Source organism: Pteropus medius, unplaced genomic scaffold, assembly GCF_902729225.1.
Source record: "Pteropus medius unplaced genomic scaffold, Ma_sr-lr_union100, whole genome shotgun sequence".
In the NCBI taxonomy this organism is placed as follows: Eukaryota; Metazoa; Chordata; class Mammalia; order Chiroptera; family Pteropodidae; genus Pteropus; species Pteropus medius.
Window position 1 is genome coordinate 2,439,121 of NW_024344378.1, and position 13,891 is coordinate 2,453,011.

The 13,891-nt window shown below is 47.0% G+C and overlaps 1 protein-coding gene across 1 annotated transcript; it reads right to left on the minus strand.

Annotated features, from left to right (window-relative positions):
* Nucleotides 1–11,317: 11,317 nt before the first annotated feature.
* LOC120608990 (malignant T-cell-amplified sequence 1) lies at nucleotides 11,318–12,143 on the minus strand. Its single transcript, XM_039870990.1, has one exon. The coding sequence runs from the start codon at nucleotides 11,998–12,000 to the stop codon at nucleotides 11,455–11,457; it is 546 nt and encodes a 181-aa protein (XP_039726924.1). The 5' UTR covers nucleotides 12,001–12,143; the 3' UTR covers nucleotides 11,318–11,454.
* Nucleotides 12,144–13,891: the final 1,748 nt, after the last annotated feature.

The following is a 13,891-nucleotide window of genomic DNA, read 5'->3' on the forward strand; positions in this document are numbered from 1 at the left end:
AATTCTTCACCCAATCCTCATTTTACGCAGATGTAATCAAGTCCAGATACGTCGTATTTGTCCTTCCTTCTTCTTCCTTCCTTCCTTTTCCTTTTCCTTCCTCCTTCCTTCCTTCCTTCCTTCCTTCCTTCCTTCCTTCCTCCCTTCTTCCCTTCCTTTGCTTCCACTCTTTTTTCTCTTTTTGTTTGAGTTTGGGACGTTCCAGGTGACCTATCTTCGAGCTCACGGGTTCTTTCCCTGCCCAGCAAACGTTTTCGGCCTCTGCCCGCCATGTCGTCTGCTTTTTCCATTAGAGACCTTCACGTTAGTCGATATTTTAAATAACTGCAAAATCTGTGTCACATCGAAGTACGTTTCTGATGCTTGTTTTGCGTTTCCAGAACTGTACATTTTCTCGCCCTAACCCTAACCCTAACCCTAACCCTAACCCTAACCCTAACGCCTTGTGATTTTTTATTGAAAGCCAGATGTGACGTGCTGGGCAATGGGGACGGAGGTAAATATAGGCTTTTCACGTGAGGTTTGGGCTGTGTTTGATGTTTCTTGTCGCCGTATGTGCCAGAGGCTTCAAATCCCTCTGGTTCCAACGTTTTTGTCCCCCTGGTGTCTTTGGGCCCTCCCGCGGAGTCTGGAGGTTGCATCTCTCTCAGTAACAATCCACCGTTGTTACGCGGGGGCCTGTCAACATGATGGTGGCGTGCGTGGGAGGGGACAGCGCCGGGCCATCTTATGATTCTATGATTCGCTCTCGGTGTCCCTGGGCTGGGACCCTCCCCCATGCCACTCGGGTTCGGGGAGCATCGCGGGGGCTGGTGTGGGGCGGTGGCCTTCTCCGCTGGGATTTTGTTAGGAGCAGGCTTGGCTGTGTGTCACACGACCACTCTCCCGCTCCCCTGCCAGAGTCCCCAGGGGATGCCCCTTGGCTCCCCACAGAGTTCCCAGAGGTAGACCTTTTTCTGGGGTCCCCACTGATTTCTCCCTGTCTCGCAGGTCTCTAATCTGCACCCGGCAATTCGTCAGAATTGCCGTGTAAGTGTCTCTGCCAGTTTACGGCCCGCGCGACGTCTGTTCCGGGTCATCGGGCCTTGGCTGTGACTCCCCAGGGCCCCCTCCCTCCCGGGATTGTGGAGCAGGGCCTAGACCTGAGACCTCACTGGTTATTTTGTTAGTTCGGCTTTTGTCTTGTTGTGGGGTCAGCAATGACAACTTCCAAGCTCTTCTCTGGTCAGAATTGAAACCACGAATGTCCACCTGCTTTCTAGTGTGTTCTACCACCTTCCGCCCATCCTGAGAGCCACCTTTGCCCTTCCTAGTGCTGGCAGGACCCACCGCTGCAATGGGCCTCTGACTTCGCGACGTTATACCAGAGCCCTTGGGGAAAGGTAGGAGATAGTGACAGACACCATTGGTATCTGTTATTTATGTAAACAGCCGGTCGATGATTGCTGTGTGGTTTTAAAAAACAAGCCATTATCCAACAGCTCTCACTAGATTTCCAAAACAATTATTTTATAGGTAAGTAAAAGGTATTCAAGTGAAAGGAAATGAAAAGATCTGGAAGCCGTTTTTAAAACTTCACAATTTCTGAAATACAAAGCAAAATAATTTGTATTTTGACGCTGAGCTCCAATGAAGGAGATTATGCATGTAAACGTGCATGTGTATTTTAGAAACCCTTATTAAGATTTTAATTAGCTGTCAAGGGCAACTTGTCACATGAAGAGGAAACTATTTTATGATTCATTTGCCGAGTGTGACTGTGACAGCTGAGATTAATTTAATCTGGGCTTTTATGCATCAGTATTCAAAAGCAATCTAATGCAGAGGAAAGTACTTGGCTTTGTTTTATCTCAATAATGAAGGAAATGTTTTCTGTCTTCTCCATTTTGATGATTACAATGAGCTGGTGGGTTAAATGGTTTTGTAGTTAAACACAAATATGGATTAGGAATGAAAGCTATCTTCAAGACGTATTTCTGCCCTTTAAGCAAGTGCTTGAATGACACGCGGTCATGAAAAGCAGAGAGTGTGCAGCATTTACCCTGGAAAATAAGCATTTACCTCAAGCCGCAATTGACATTTCTAGCTGATTGCGAGAATGTCAAGTGCTGTTTCAAATCACTTTCCCGCACCATCCTCGCACCTTGGCCTTGGGCCTCGGGCCAGTGTCAGATCTGGTGAGGCACCTTCACTCCCTAGGAATTCATAGCCATGTCAGGAGCGAGGTCACGGAGCGAGAGCTGGGAAGCAGCCGCGGGAACGTGGGGAGAGCCGCGGGTGTGGGGCTCTGCCCTGCGCTCCGTCGCGAGGGCTGCTCGGTGAGTTTTCACCGCTCAGCAGAAACCACGAGACCCCTGGGCCCCCAGTACCCCGATCAGGCGCTCGCTCGTCCAAGTCTCCATCTTCGCCGCTGACCTCTGACCCCTGAGCAAGCGCCATGTCTCTACCATGCACTATGGTATCGCCAACCCCTTGGCGGCCTGTCCCTGCAGCTCAGCTCCGGGTTGGAGGCAGGTGGCCGCTCCGTGGCCCTGCCTTGGCCAAGCGCTCCTGGTGGGCGTGGCTGCCTGCACTAGGCTCTCACGGCTCAGGGAAGACAACAGAAATGCTCCGTGCTGGGAGATGTGATTTCTGTGCCAAGGACACCTGACTTTTGAGCTTAACTAGGTCGTTAACCAAGCCTATGAAGTTGGACAATTCCAATTATTTCCGACGGCCTCGGCTTCTCGTCGATGAAAAGAGGGGTTGAACGCTGTGGTTTTAGAGGTTCCAATAGCGCGCAGTTCTCACATAAAATTGCCCAGTTAGCACACAGTTAGCATATAGTATATGATGCTAATGCAGGAGCTAATGATCATGTGCGATCTGTAAATTCAAGGTCACAAATCAGTTACATTAGCAAATGCATTCGTGTAACAAAAATGCAACTTGCAGACATCAAGTGACATTGGCTAAAGCTTTAAAGGGGGAGTAAGGGACATGCGTAACTCAGAGAAGTTCAAGGACGTTCAGGCTTCGAAAACAGCCTCATGGGAGCCCCATCTTTGGACCTGACCCCTCAGACTCAGGCCAACTTCCCTTTTGGTTGCAACCTGCTCGCCAGCGTCCTGAGCCTGCCGCTCCGTTTCCTCCCCAGTCATTCAATAAAGTCCTGGGCATCACTCTGATGGGGTCCCTGACACAGCCCATGGGGAGCAGGAAGCGGGGGACAGGGCAGGGCTGCACCAGGGAGCTCGGGAACCAGCCCGGGCCGCAGAGCGTTCGGCTGCTCCTGGAACAAGCCGATTTTGAGGGTGGGGAAAGCCTGGAGCAAAAATCGAGATGCCTTCGTTGAGAAAGCGGGGGGCTGGAGAGGAAGCAGGCCCCCTCGACAGGGTTGTCATAGGCCGGGCTTGGAAAGCTGTTTCTTTAAAAGTGGAGGAAGAATAGTGTGCACGGGGACACTCGAAACTATGTCTTCGTTTTTAGCATCTGTCTTCAAATTCACGCACAGATCTAAAAGTGAGTGTCATAGTTTCCGACGTAGCTGTCCCATGACTCCCTGAAGTTTATCTGTGAGAGAGCACACAAATGTCTCTCGGTCACACTGGCCTGAAGAACACTCTGTCTCTTTATCCGGACCAGGGGAGGATGGTGGTTTCTAAAATCAGAACTTACCTAACTACTCGGTAACCTGAAGCTCAGCATAAACAGGAAAGAAGACAAAATGCGTCACGTGGACAGAGAAGGAATTCTCGGGGCAACGACATAAGATTTTGTAGTCGAGCTAATACATTGAGGCCAGATTATAAAAATACAAACAACCGAGGGCAACCCAGACGCGTTCTCTTTATACGATATGATAAAATGGTACGACTGGAAGAAAGATACCCACGTGCATGGTTGACTAAAACAGTGAAGAAAAATGTGCAAATACACATAATTGTGTTCAAAAGGGTCAAATTCCGGAACGATGCGCTCGTCGCCGGGGTCTACGCTGCGCGTGCTGGCATTTCTCACTCTTGAGTTACTCAGTCTGGTCATCTCGAGAATATTACAGCGCACCGTTGCTGTTTGAATGCTGACTCGGTCAAGTGCCTACACCACTCGAAATATGTGGAAGACGATCGCATGTTGTCGGTGGCCCACGGAACGGCGCCAGCAGTGGACATAGGTTTCCACTTACAGGTGATAAAATCGAGGTTTGAACGAGGACTCGTGACTTGGCCGTAATCACTAGGGCTAAGAGGTTTCAAAGCCTTGATTCCAGCCATTTTTTGACACTGAGTTTTGTGGGTTTGTCATCGTATCAGTAAGAACGTCGTTGCTACACAAGCAAGCCTCGTTTTCCGATGGCTTCTGCGGTGATGAATGTTTTAACCCCCACCTGCCCGATCTGTCTGTCTTTCTCTCTGTTGATTGTAAATGCAGACGAGAAGCAGGGCAAACACTGCGTCTGGGGTGGCCACACAGAGCAGGGACCGGGGTGGCCACTTGAACCCAGGACGACCAAGGAAGAGCTAACAGCATGGGTGTCACATGGACGTCGACTTCCGAGTTATTCAGACATCCTGCAGACTTGCCGTTTTCCTGGCTTATATAAACATTTATTTATAATGGTATTTTGGACTTTGTACTGTTTGGGGAGGTACATTCATAGCTTCTATGTTATCATTTTATTTAAATTGTTTAACAACCCCTTGACGTTGGCAGGGCGGGTGACAGGGTGAAGCGTGTCTCAGCCCAGTTGCTCCTGCTAGGCTAGAGATGGTCAGAGCACAGGCTGGACCATCTCCGTTGAGTTGCCATTGCTTGTGGATTCTGTCGTAGAGGTTCTTGTACCCTGGCCTGCTGCGTGCTCACATGTGGTGCTTCTGCTAAGCGCAGCGTGCGCGCATGGCACTGGGGAGGGAACTCACAGACGCGACTTCCACTTTTCTTTGCTCCCCCTTCCCGACCCGCTCTCACTCCAAGGTCGGGGCGAACCCTCCGTGTTCACAGCGCTCAGAGTTTCCCGCGTCTAGTCTCTTGCATGACACTTTTAGAATTAACATTCCGTGGCTGGGCTCGAAGACGAGGTGACCTGTCGTCCTCAGATGAGCACAGTGACCGAGAACCCAAAGCCTGGTCCTTTGGGCTGTGACCCACCTTTCCGTTCTCATATCCCACTTCTGCCCAAGGCAACACCAGTTCCATTTTATGGCACTGGGGCTCGCTTGTCCCCTCCATCCATCTTCCTTGTCTGGTCAGACACGAGTTACCTCTTCCTCTTCTTCATGCAAACAACGGGTTTGTTTTTTTCCTCATAAATCAAGTCTGTGTGGTGCCAGCTCCTTTGGTATCATCTAATTATAGTTTTAGTTTTATAAAAAAATCCTATTTCAATCTTGACTTCACACACATAATATAACTCGCTGAGTGCAAGAACCCTGTGTCACCCTGCTTTGCCGTCCCAAAAGAACCCGGCATCATGTTTTTGCGGAGATGACAACCGATGCAGCTTTTATCCGATTTCTGTGAGATGATGACAGCGCATCTGACAGGCGACGTAGGACCGGCAGGGAGCTTCCGCCATCTACAAATAGGCAGTGCAGATAGTCTTTTAACCACAGAGTGGTTGTCTGCTGGCTGAATTTTAACAAAATTAATAAACCTAAGCCTCTTTAGTGCACCCACCAGAATGGGGGCATTGCTTTGTTCAGGGCTCACTTTGGATTACATTCACTGAAATGAAGCTTTATCTGTAATTAGGAGTGACATTCGAAACCTCAGTGCGGCTTCTCCAAAGTCACTAGTACAACATGGAAGGTAATTTAGAAAGAAAAAAGAAAAAAACAGCCTAACCAGTAAACACAGCCCCGAACGAGTCTCAGCTCTGTGAAATGGCTTTAAGAAAGTGTCTTCATTTGGCGCCACGCCCTCCAAGCTCACGGACTGCTGTGGCAAATAACAGGATTCTCATCTAACTATCCTTTTTCTTCTTGTTGCTACATTACTGTAGAGGTTAAATGAGATGTACAGATAAATACAACTGTAAAAGAATCAACTGGCATTTTCTCTCAAAGGAATATCGACAGCTAGCACCGGCGGTGTCTCTGTAAGGACCCCTTGGAGGAGCTGCTAGCCCAGTGTGTTGGGCGAGGTCATCTTCAAGCCGAATCCTCAATGCACAGCAAAGGCAGAGCTTACTTTAAAAAGCACCGTTTGCCCTAAGAAAATCATCAAATATAGTTTTGGGTGTTCACGCTTTTCTGGCTAAGCATCTGACGTGACCATGATTTGTCTGCCCACGTTTCTGAATCATTCTGACTGAAGAAAAATTCTTTGGATAGAGATTATCCTGAAACACGTGCTTGAAAATTTGATATTTTGCATAGTCAGAAAGACTTTTCCTGCTTAGAAAATGTTTTCTCCGTGACACAGATGTGCTTTTCAAAGCCTCGGAATTTCCTCTTTTGAAAATATGTTGAGCCAACTGAATTTTTAAAGGAAATAATTATATCCTCAATTTAACTCTGCTGAAAGAGCATGCAAGAATTTCAGTCATGCTCTTTATAAACATTTTAAAGTTTTCCTGGAGTTTGTCATGTGAGGAGGAACTGAAGGGACTGGGCGCTAGGATGAATGTGGACTTTAATTTTTAAAAGAATGAGAAAGTTCATCGAGGTAAAAAAAAAAAAATAGTACCAACAATTTGAAAAACCTCCATCTGTAATATGCAAAATCCTTATTGGTCGTTATTTGTAATATATTTACATCAAAAGATCTGTAGTAAAATAAGAGAGTGGGTACATGTGTCCCTTTATGTGTTTCCAGTTTTGGGGGGTCAGGGGTGGGGATTACAAAGACGGCCACTGTGAAGATTTTTTCCCGAAGGGGCTGTGCCGTGGGCATCCTGCCCGCAGTGGGTGAGTTCCATTTGCTCAGAACTTACATGGCTGGTCTTGTTTGTTGTTGTTTATTCTAGCAGATACGCGGTGGTATCTCATTGTGGTTTAATCTGAATTTCTCTAATGACTGAAGATGTTGTGCATTTTTCCTGTGCTTATTTGCTATTTATATGTCCTATTTGGAGAAATGTCTGTTCAAATCTTTTGGGCAGTTTTTTTATTGTTGCTGTCTTTTTGCCACTGAAATTTGAGAGTTCGTTGCATATTCTGAATGCTAATTATTTATTCAGTATGTGTTTTGCTTAATATTTTCTTTCAGTACATAGCTTGTCCTTTTGTTTTCTTAATAGTGTCTTTCAAATCTCTTAAGTTCTTCATTTCAATTAATTTTATGTTTTCATTTAAGTGTAGTGCTGTTGGTGTTATCCCAAAGAAACCATTGCTGAATTCAAGGTCACAGAGTTTTTCTCCTATGCTTACTTCTAGAAATCTGACATAACATTAGGTCCATAATCCATTTTGAGATAACTTTTGTCTGCATTGCAAGATGTGGGCCAAAGTTCATTATTTTTACATATAGATGCCCCACAGCACCCTTCTTTGAAAAGACTATTCTTCCTCAGTGGAATGACCTTTGCAGTTTGGAGAAAATCACTCAACACTATTTAACGGGTCTCTTTCTGGACCTTCTCAGTCCCACTGATGCTCGGTCCCACTGATTCTCGTCTCTGTCTTTTTGCCAACATCACGCTAACGTCTCTACCGCAGCTCTAGAATAAGCCTTCAAGGCAGGTGGTGGGAGCCTAGAGACCAAGTTTGCTCTCCCTTTCTCTAAATGGTTTGGGCTCTTCTGTTCCTTTGAATCATTAAAATTTTAGAAATAGTTTGCCAATTCTTATTAACAAATGCTGTGTGATTTTGACTCAAATTATATTTTAAAATGCATACGTTCATTTGGGGAGGACTCACAGTCTCGCCTCAGGGAGTCCCCCAGTTCATGAGCAGGGCCCGCCACTACGTTTACTGATGTCTCCTTTCGTGTCAGAGGTTTGGCGTATGGCGCGTGCACACACTCTGTTAGACTGATACACAATTATTTGAAGTTTTCTGGTGCTAACGAAAATGGTATATTTTCAATTTCTAATTATTCAATAATCACTTACAGATACGCAATTGGTTTAAAAATATTTATTTGCTAATCTCACTTATCTGTTTTAGTAGCTTTCTGGTAGCTTCCTTTGGATTTTTTACTTAAACAATTGAATTGTCTGTGAATAAAGACAGTTTTATTTTTTATTTACAAGCTATTTGCCTTTTTTCCTTTTTCTCCCATTATTGCACTGCCTAGAATGGCCAGCAGTGGTCTTATGGGGCATTCCTATCTTGATCCTGATTTTAGGAAGTGTTCAGTCTTTCACCAATAAATATGTTAGCTGTAGGTACTTTGTAGGTCTATTTTATTGGCTTGAGGACAGTTCCTTTTATTGAATGAATTAATATTGAATTACATGAAATGTTTTCTTCTGCATCTAGTGAAATGGCATGCTTTCATTCTTTAATCTATTAATATGATTTACTATATTGATTGATTTCTGAATATTGAACCAGCTTTCCATTTCCAGAATAAACCCCACATTTTGCCATTTTTACATATAGCTGGGCTCACTTTGCTAACGTTTTTTAAGGACTTTTGTGTTGTGTTCATGAAGGATATCGGTCTGTAGTTTTATTTTCTTGTCTTTGGTTTGGATTTTTGGGTAATGTTAGCCTGATAAATTGAGTTGGGAAGTATCCCCAAAACTTCTCTATGGTAGAAGAAATTCTGTAAATATTTTATTATTGCTTCCTTAAATGTTTGGTAGAATTCACCAGCAAAACTTTCTAGGTCTGGGGTTTTCTTTGAAGGATTTCAACTGCACATTTAATTACTTTAGTTATATGTTTCTTCCTAAGTGAGCCGGCGATTTATTACCATTTCTTCTTTCTCTGTGAGTTTTTCTCAATCCCTATCGGTTGAATTCAGGTCTTTCTCCCCATCGCCTTGGTAACACAGACCAAGGTTTAACATGTGTGCGTGAGAACCTGTGACAGACACAGGAGGCCATGCTGTCTCCCCTGCTTGCTACTCAGGGGTAGCAGGAGAAGCTAGCCCGTGCATGGCTGGAGCAGCCCAGGGCATTTTTCTCCTTCGGCCCCGGCCAGTGGCACCCCCTCTGGGCATGCGCCTAAGTGTCCAGAAAGACCCTAGGCTCAGGGCAGTATGCTTTTGCCCTCAGCACTTTCCGCCACCCCTAAACCCCAAGCCGCTCTCCCCACAGGACAAAGGAGGATGGTGACGTGGGCACCTGCGCCCAAGAGAGCGGGAGAAGTCTGAGCTCCTCCTAGAATAAGCTGCTCACACCCACGCACTCAGAGTTCCCTGATTTTCCCGCTGAAGGCCCAGGGTCCCGGGAACCACCTCGATCCCAGTAAATTCGGTAGCTGGTTGCTGTGACCCCTACCCCCACTGAACCCCGTGATCCTTCAGCTTTGTTCTAAAGCAACTGAGCAGGAGTCGAGGGGGAGGGGCCTCAGGGGCCTGCAGGGGCGGGTGAGGCTTCTCAAAAGAAGCCAGGCCTGGCACTGACTTTCGGTTTCCTATTCCTCTCAGTAAGTCGGTGGATAGCACCGAATTCGGCGTCGGAGACCCTGTGACTCAGCAGTCACAGCTGTATCACCTTTTGGCAAGGGTCCAGGTGAACCAGGAAGGGAAGCAAGGTCAGGCATGTGCCTAGGTGGGGAGACCTGAAAGGCGGCTTGGGAGAGACCCCGAGGGGCTCCTTTCACCTCTTGGTGGGGACAGTTGGTGAGGATCCGGTAAAAGAATCGTAGGGCTGCTTACCTTGGCTATCTCCCTCGGTGTTTGTCAGAGTCCTTGGCGCTCCGGAATCTTGTCACGAGAAGCGTAGAGGTCCTCCACGTGGCCAGACTCAATGGTGTTGACTGGGGTGAAGAATTAATAGGGACAAAAGCCCTAATCCTCTGAGGAAAAGAAAGTGCTCTGATGAGAAGTGTGTAAGAGTTGTCACAGGTAAAACATGATCCAAACGTGGAGATTCATGAGGACGGAAGGCCAGTCCTTCCACCTCTCTGTTTCGGAGCCATTCCTTCCTACCTCCCTGTCCCCCCAATGGCATTCCCATCAGTACTCCCTCTCTTAGAGAATCTTTCCCCTCCACATATAAAAATACTCAGAAACCTCATCAACAAACATCCAACAGCAATAAAATTAACAGCAAAATAACCTAAACTCCAAAATATCTTGACTATATCCTTCCTCGAGCTTTCGCCCATTATCTTCTACTTCACAAGCAAAATTCTGTAAGGAATAACAGAAACTCCCACAACCGAACTTCACTGCACCCTTAAATATACGCAATCGATCCTGAATTCCTGAAATCACGCTGAAACTGCTTGTGCAAGAGTCACTGATCAACGTTCATTTGATCCATTTTATCCTCCTTTAAGCAATTTTTCGGTTGGGTGTCTATGCCACTCTATAAAAATTGGGATAACTTTGGCTTTAAATTTCAAAAACCTCAAATAAAAAGAAAGTAATCTAAGTTATCTTGCATAACTTAGCCACATCCTTTATAAGATATCACAATACAGGGACTGTGCATGGTTGATTAATCATCAATTCCTAAATCATCCAAGGCACCGTGTGTGCGTTTGTGTGTGTGTGTGTGTCAAGAGGAAAATCACGTGCCAATGCCTGCGGCAGGGAAACTGTTTCTCCCATGTGCCTGTAAGAGCCAGCTAAACCTTTTCCGGAAATCTTTTAGTGACCCCTCCTAACACAGGTCACATACCCGCCTATAAATCAAGGATTCAAAACCAAGGGAGAAAAGAGACCCGTTTTCCTAGGGGTTCCTAAATAAAGATCCTACTTGGCCTTAGGCCCCATGCCCACCTATAAATGAGTCCATCTCACAGGGAAATGCAGCGCCACGTGGGCCTAATCAGCATTTACCTGGTTCACGTGGAGACAGTTCTGCCAGCAAGGAGGGCGGGCTGATTGTTGAGTGGACAACCAGTGATGCTGGCTGTGTACTTTCCACTGGATTTTCTGCTTCTGGTACAATCATTCAAGCTCCCCATTTTCTGCTCATCCCATAACCGTTCACATTAATAGTTGTTCAGGGTACCCCTCTGGTCATTTTCTTTCTCCCATCTTTTCACTCACATCTGCAGGTCTACCGACTGTACGCTCCTGACTTTGAAATCTATTTTTCCACAAGAGATAACTTACCTGTATTTGAACTGATACCGGTTTGGACAGACAAGACAGCAGATCTCAACTAATTACCCCTCTGCAAACACGCATCCACAATCACACACACAAGCGTACGCACTCACACGAACGTAAATTCAATGACATACACAGACATATGGCGTCATTCCAAATCTTTACTTTTTTTTTTTTTTAGCATCCATTGAATTTATTCAACGTAACCACAGAGGTACCGTCTTCATACCGCCACACAGACACAAACACAGCCACAGCACAATGTCCATATCGGCGCAGGCGCACTCCTTCTGCGGCTCATTTATACGTCTTCATGTGCCACAGTCCGTCGTTTAGATAATGGATATTTTCGATGCCGATCCCCTTGTTGACTTTCTCGATGTCTTCCGCAGACATCTTCATGACTCCGACACACAGGGCGTGCTGTTTTCCTTCAGCCATGATGGCCACCACCGTATCCACCGCGGCAGGGTACAGCTTGGCCCCGGGAGACGTCAGGCCTGGACACATGATGTTCGCGCCACTGAGGACAAATTTGATGGCTCCTTTATCCACCTGCTGGCGCGGCAGGATAAACGGGTACTTGTGGAGCAGCCTCAGCGTCGGGTAAAAAGGCCCTTCTCTTTGTCTAAAAAACAGCAGCTCCCCGTTGACCGTGAGGATCTCTATGTGCTCGTGGCACCGCACTATTTTGACGGGGTCTTTCTTGGGCATGATTTGGTTAAGCCACGGTTCGATGCCTGGAAACTGCTCTGTCAACTGGTTCTTAATGCCCTTAATAACGGACGTTTTCAGCTGGATGCAGTTGGACACGTTTTCCTTCTCGTCGAATTTCTTGAACATGATCCAAGGTGAAGGGGGCGACAGTACGGAAACGCCCGCAACCAGGGAAAAGCCGATCCCGCGAGGCTCGGGCAGGAGCGCTTACCCGCGGAGCGCCGGCGAGACGGTCGCAGCGGCTGTCGTGAACCGGAAGTGGACGTGCTTTACGGCTCTGCGTCAGGTCTACTTCCGGCCCGGGAGCGCGGCGGCGCGGAGGAGGCGGGTAGGCGCCGGGGCGGGGCTTGGGGAGGTAGGGGCGTAAGAGCCGCTTCTGGCTGCGGGATGGGGAGGTTGGCGGGCGCCTGTCTGTTGTTTTTGCCAAATCGTCACCCACTTACCCAAGCCAGGAGCAGGGGGACGGCCCCTGGCTGATAGGCCGCTCCTGCCCACAACGGCCCCTGCCAGAGGTCGAGTCCTGCTCCCTGGTCCCTGCCTCCCGCAGCCCTCCGCCGCCCTCACGCCCTCTGTCGCTGCTGGCGCCCGTATAACTGTGAACCGTTGCCGCCTGTCACTCCTCAGCGCCACCTCGTCCCGTCCGCGGGGAAGCTTTGCGGCCGGGAGGGATGCAAATGTGGATTTCAGTCCTTTTAAATGTATATCCGAAATCATGGCTCTGAATACGGTCTGTCTTGACGAGTGTTCCAGGCGCCCCTGAAAAGAATGTGTATTTCACTTGGTTTGGGTTCAGTGTTTGGGTACGTCCGATGCCTCCTTGGTGGAAAGAATTGTTCAGGTCTCCGCCGCCCTTACCGATTTTCTGTCTACTCGTTAGTATTACTGATCAGCATATTGATATCGCAGCATATCGAAACTGTGATTATGGATCTATTTCCCTTTTCGGTTCTCTCAGCTTTGGGTTCATATGCTTTGAAGCTCCGTTTTAGGTCCATACCCATTTAAGATATAGAAGTCACCCTGTTAATTAGGACTTTATTCGTATAGATTTTACTTGTCATTCTAAGAAGCGTGAGGTCCGTGAGGACAGGATTTGTGTATTTCATCTGTGTTCTTTTTCACCTAGCGTAAAAGCTGTTTCATACTGCCTACTGCATACGCAATGAGTGACTGATAAATGAATGAAAGAAACCTTCCTCTTGCCAAGGTCTGGTTTCTTTCCGGCCCCCCCACCCCCGCCAGTGCTAGATGAAAAAAATCAGGGCAAATTCTTGCTCTCTGGACACTTCTCTCCGGTAAACACATGCTTAATGTGGGAAGCCTACACTGCAACAGGAGTTAGAACAGTGCTTGCTATAAGTGGACAGGTTAGATATGTTTCCCTGTTCTCAGGACTTTATAGCAGGTGAGTGTGTCGTGTGTAACTTTCCCATTCTCAGGACAAAAATCTGTGTTAGTCTGGGTTCTCCCATACTATCTACCTATATGCATGTATTTGCGTGTGTGTGTGTATGTGTATGTGTGTGTGTTTAATTATAAGGAATTGGCTCACGATTTTGGAGGGGTTCCCACATCAATAGTCAACAAGCAGGAGACCCAGGAGAGCTGATGGAGTAAATTTTAGTCGGAGTCCAAGTCCGAAGTCAGAAGAAGATCAGTGTCCCAGCCCAAAAGCCACGAGGCAGGAGGAATGCCCTCTTACTCAGGGGTGAGTCAGCTTTTTTTGTTCTAGTCAAGCTGTCACCTGGTTAGATGAGACCTGTCCACATGAGGGCAGGCAGTCTGCTTTATTCTAATTAATGTGTTCATCTCACAGAAACACCCAGAATAATAATTGACCAAATATCTGGGTACCCTGTAGACCAATCAAGTTGACACATAAAAAATAATCGTCACAAGGGTAGACCATCTTACATGAGGCAGTATAGGTGGGGTGTTTGCGTGTGCTGACCCTAGGGCCCAGGAAAGACCGCTCCATCACTTAGTAGAAATCCTGGAAGTTCCTGAACTTGTGTGT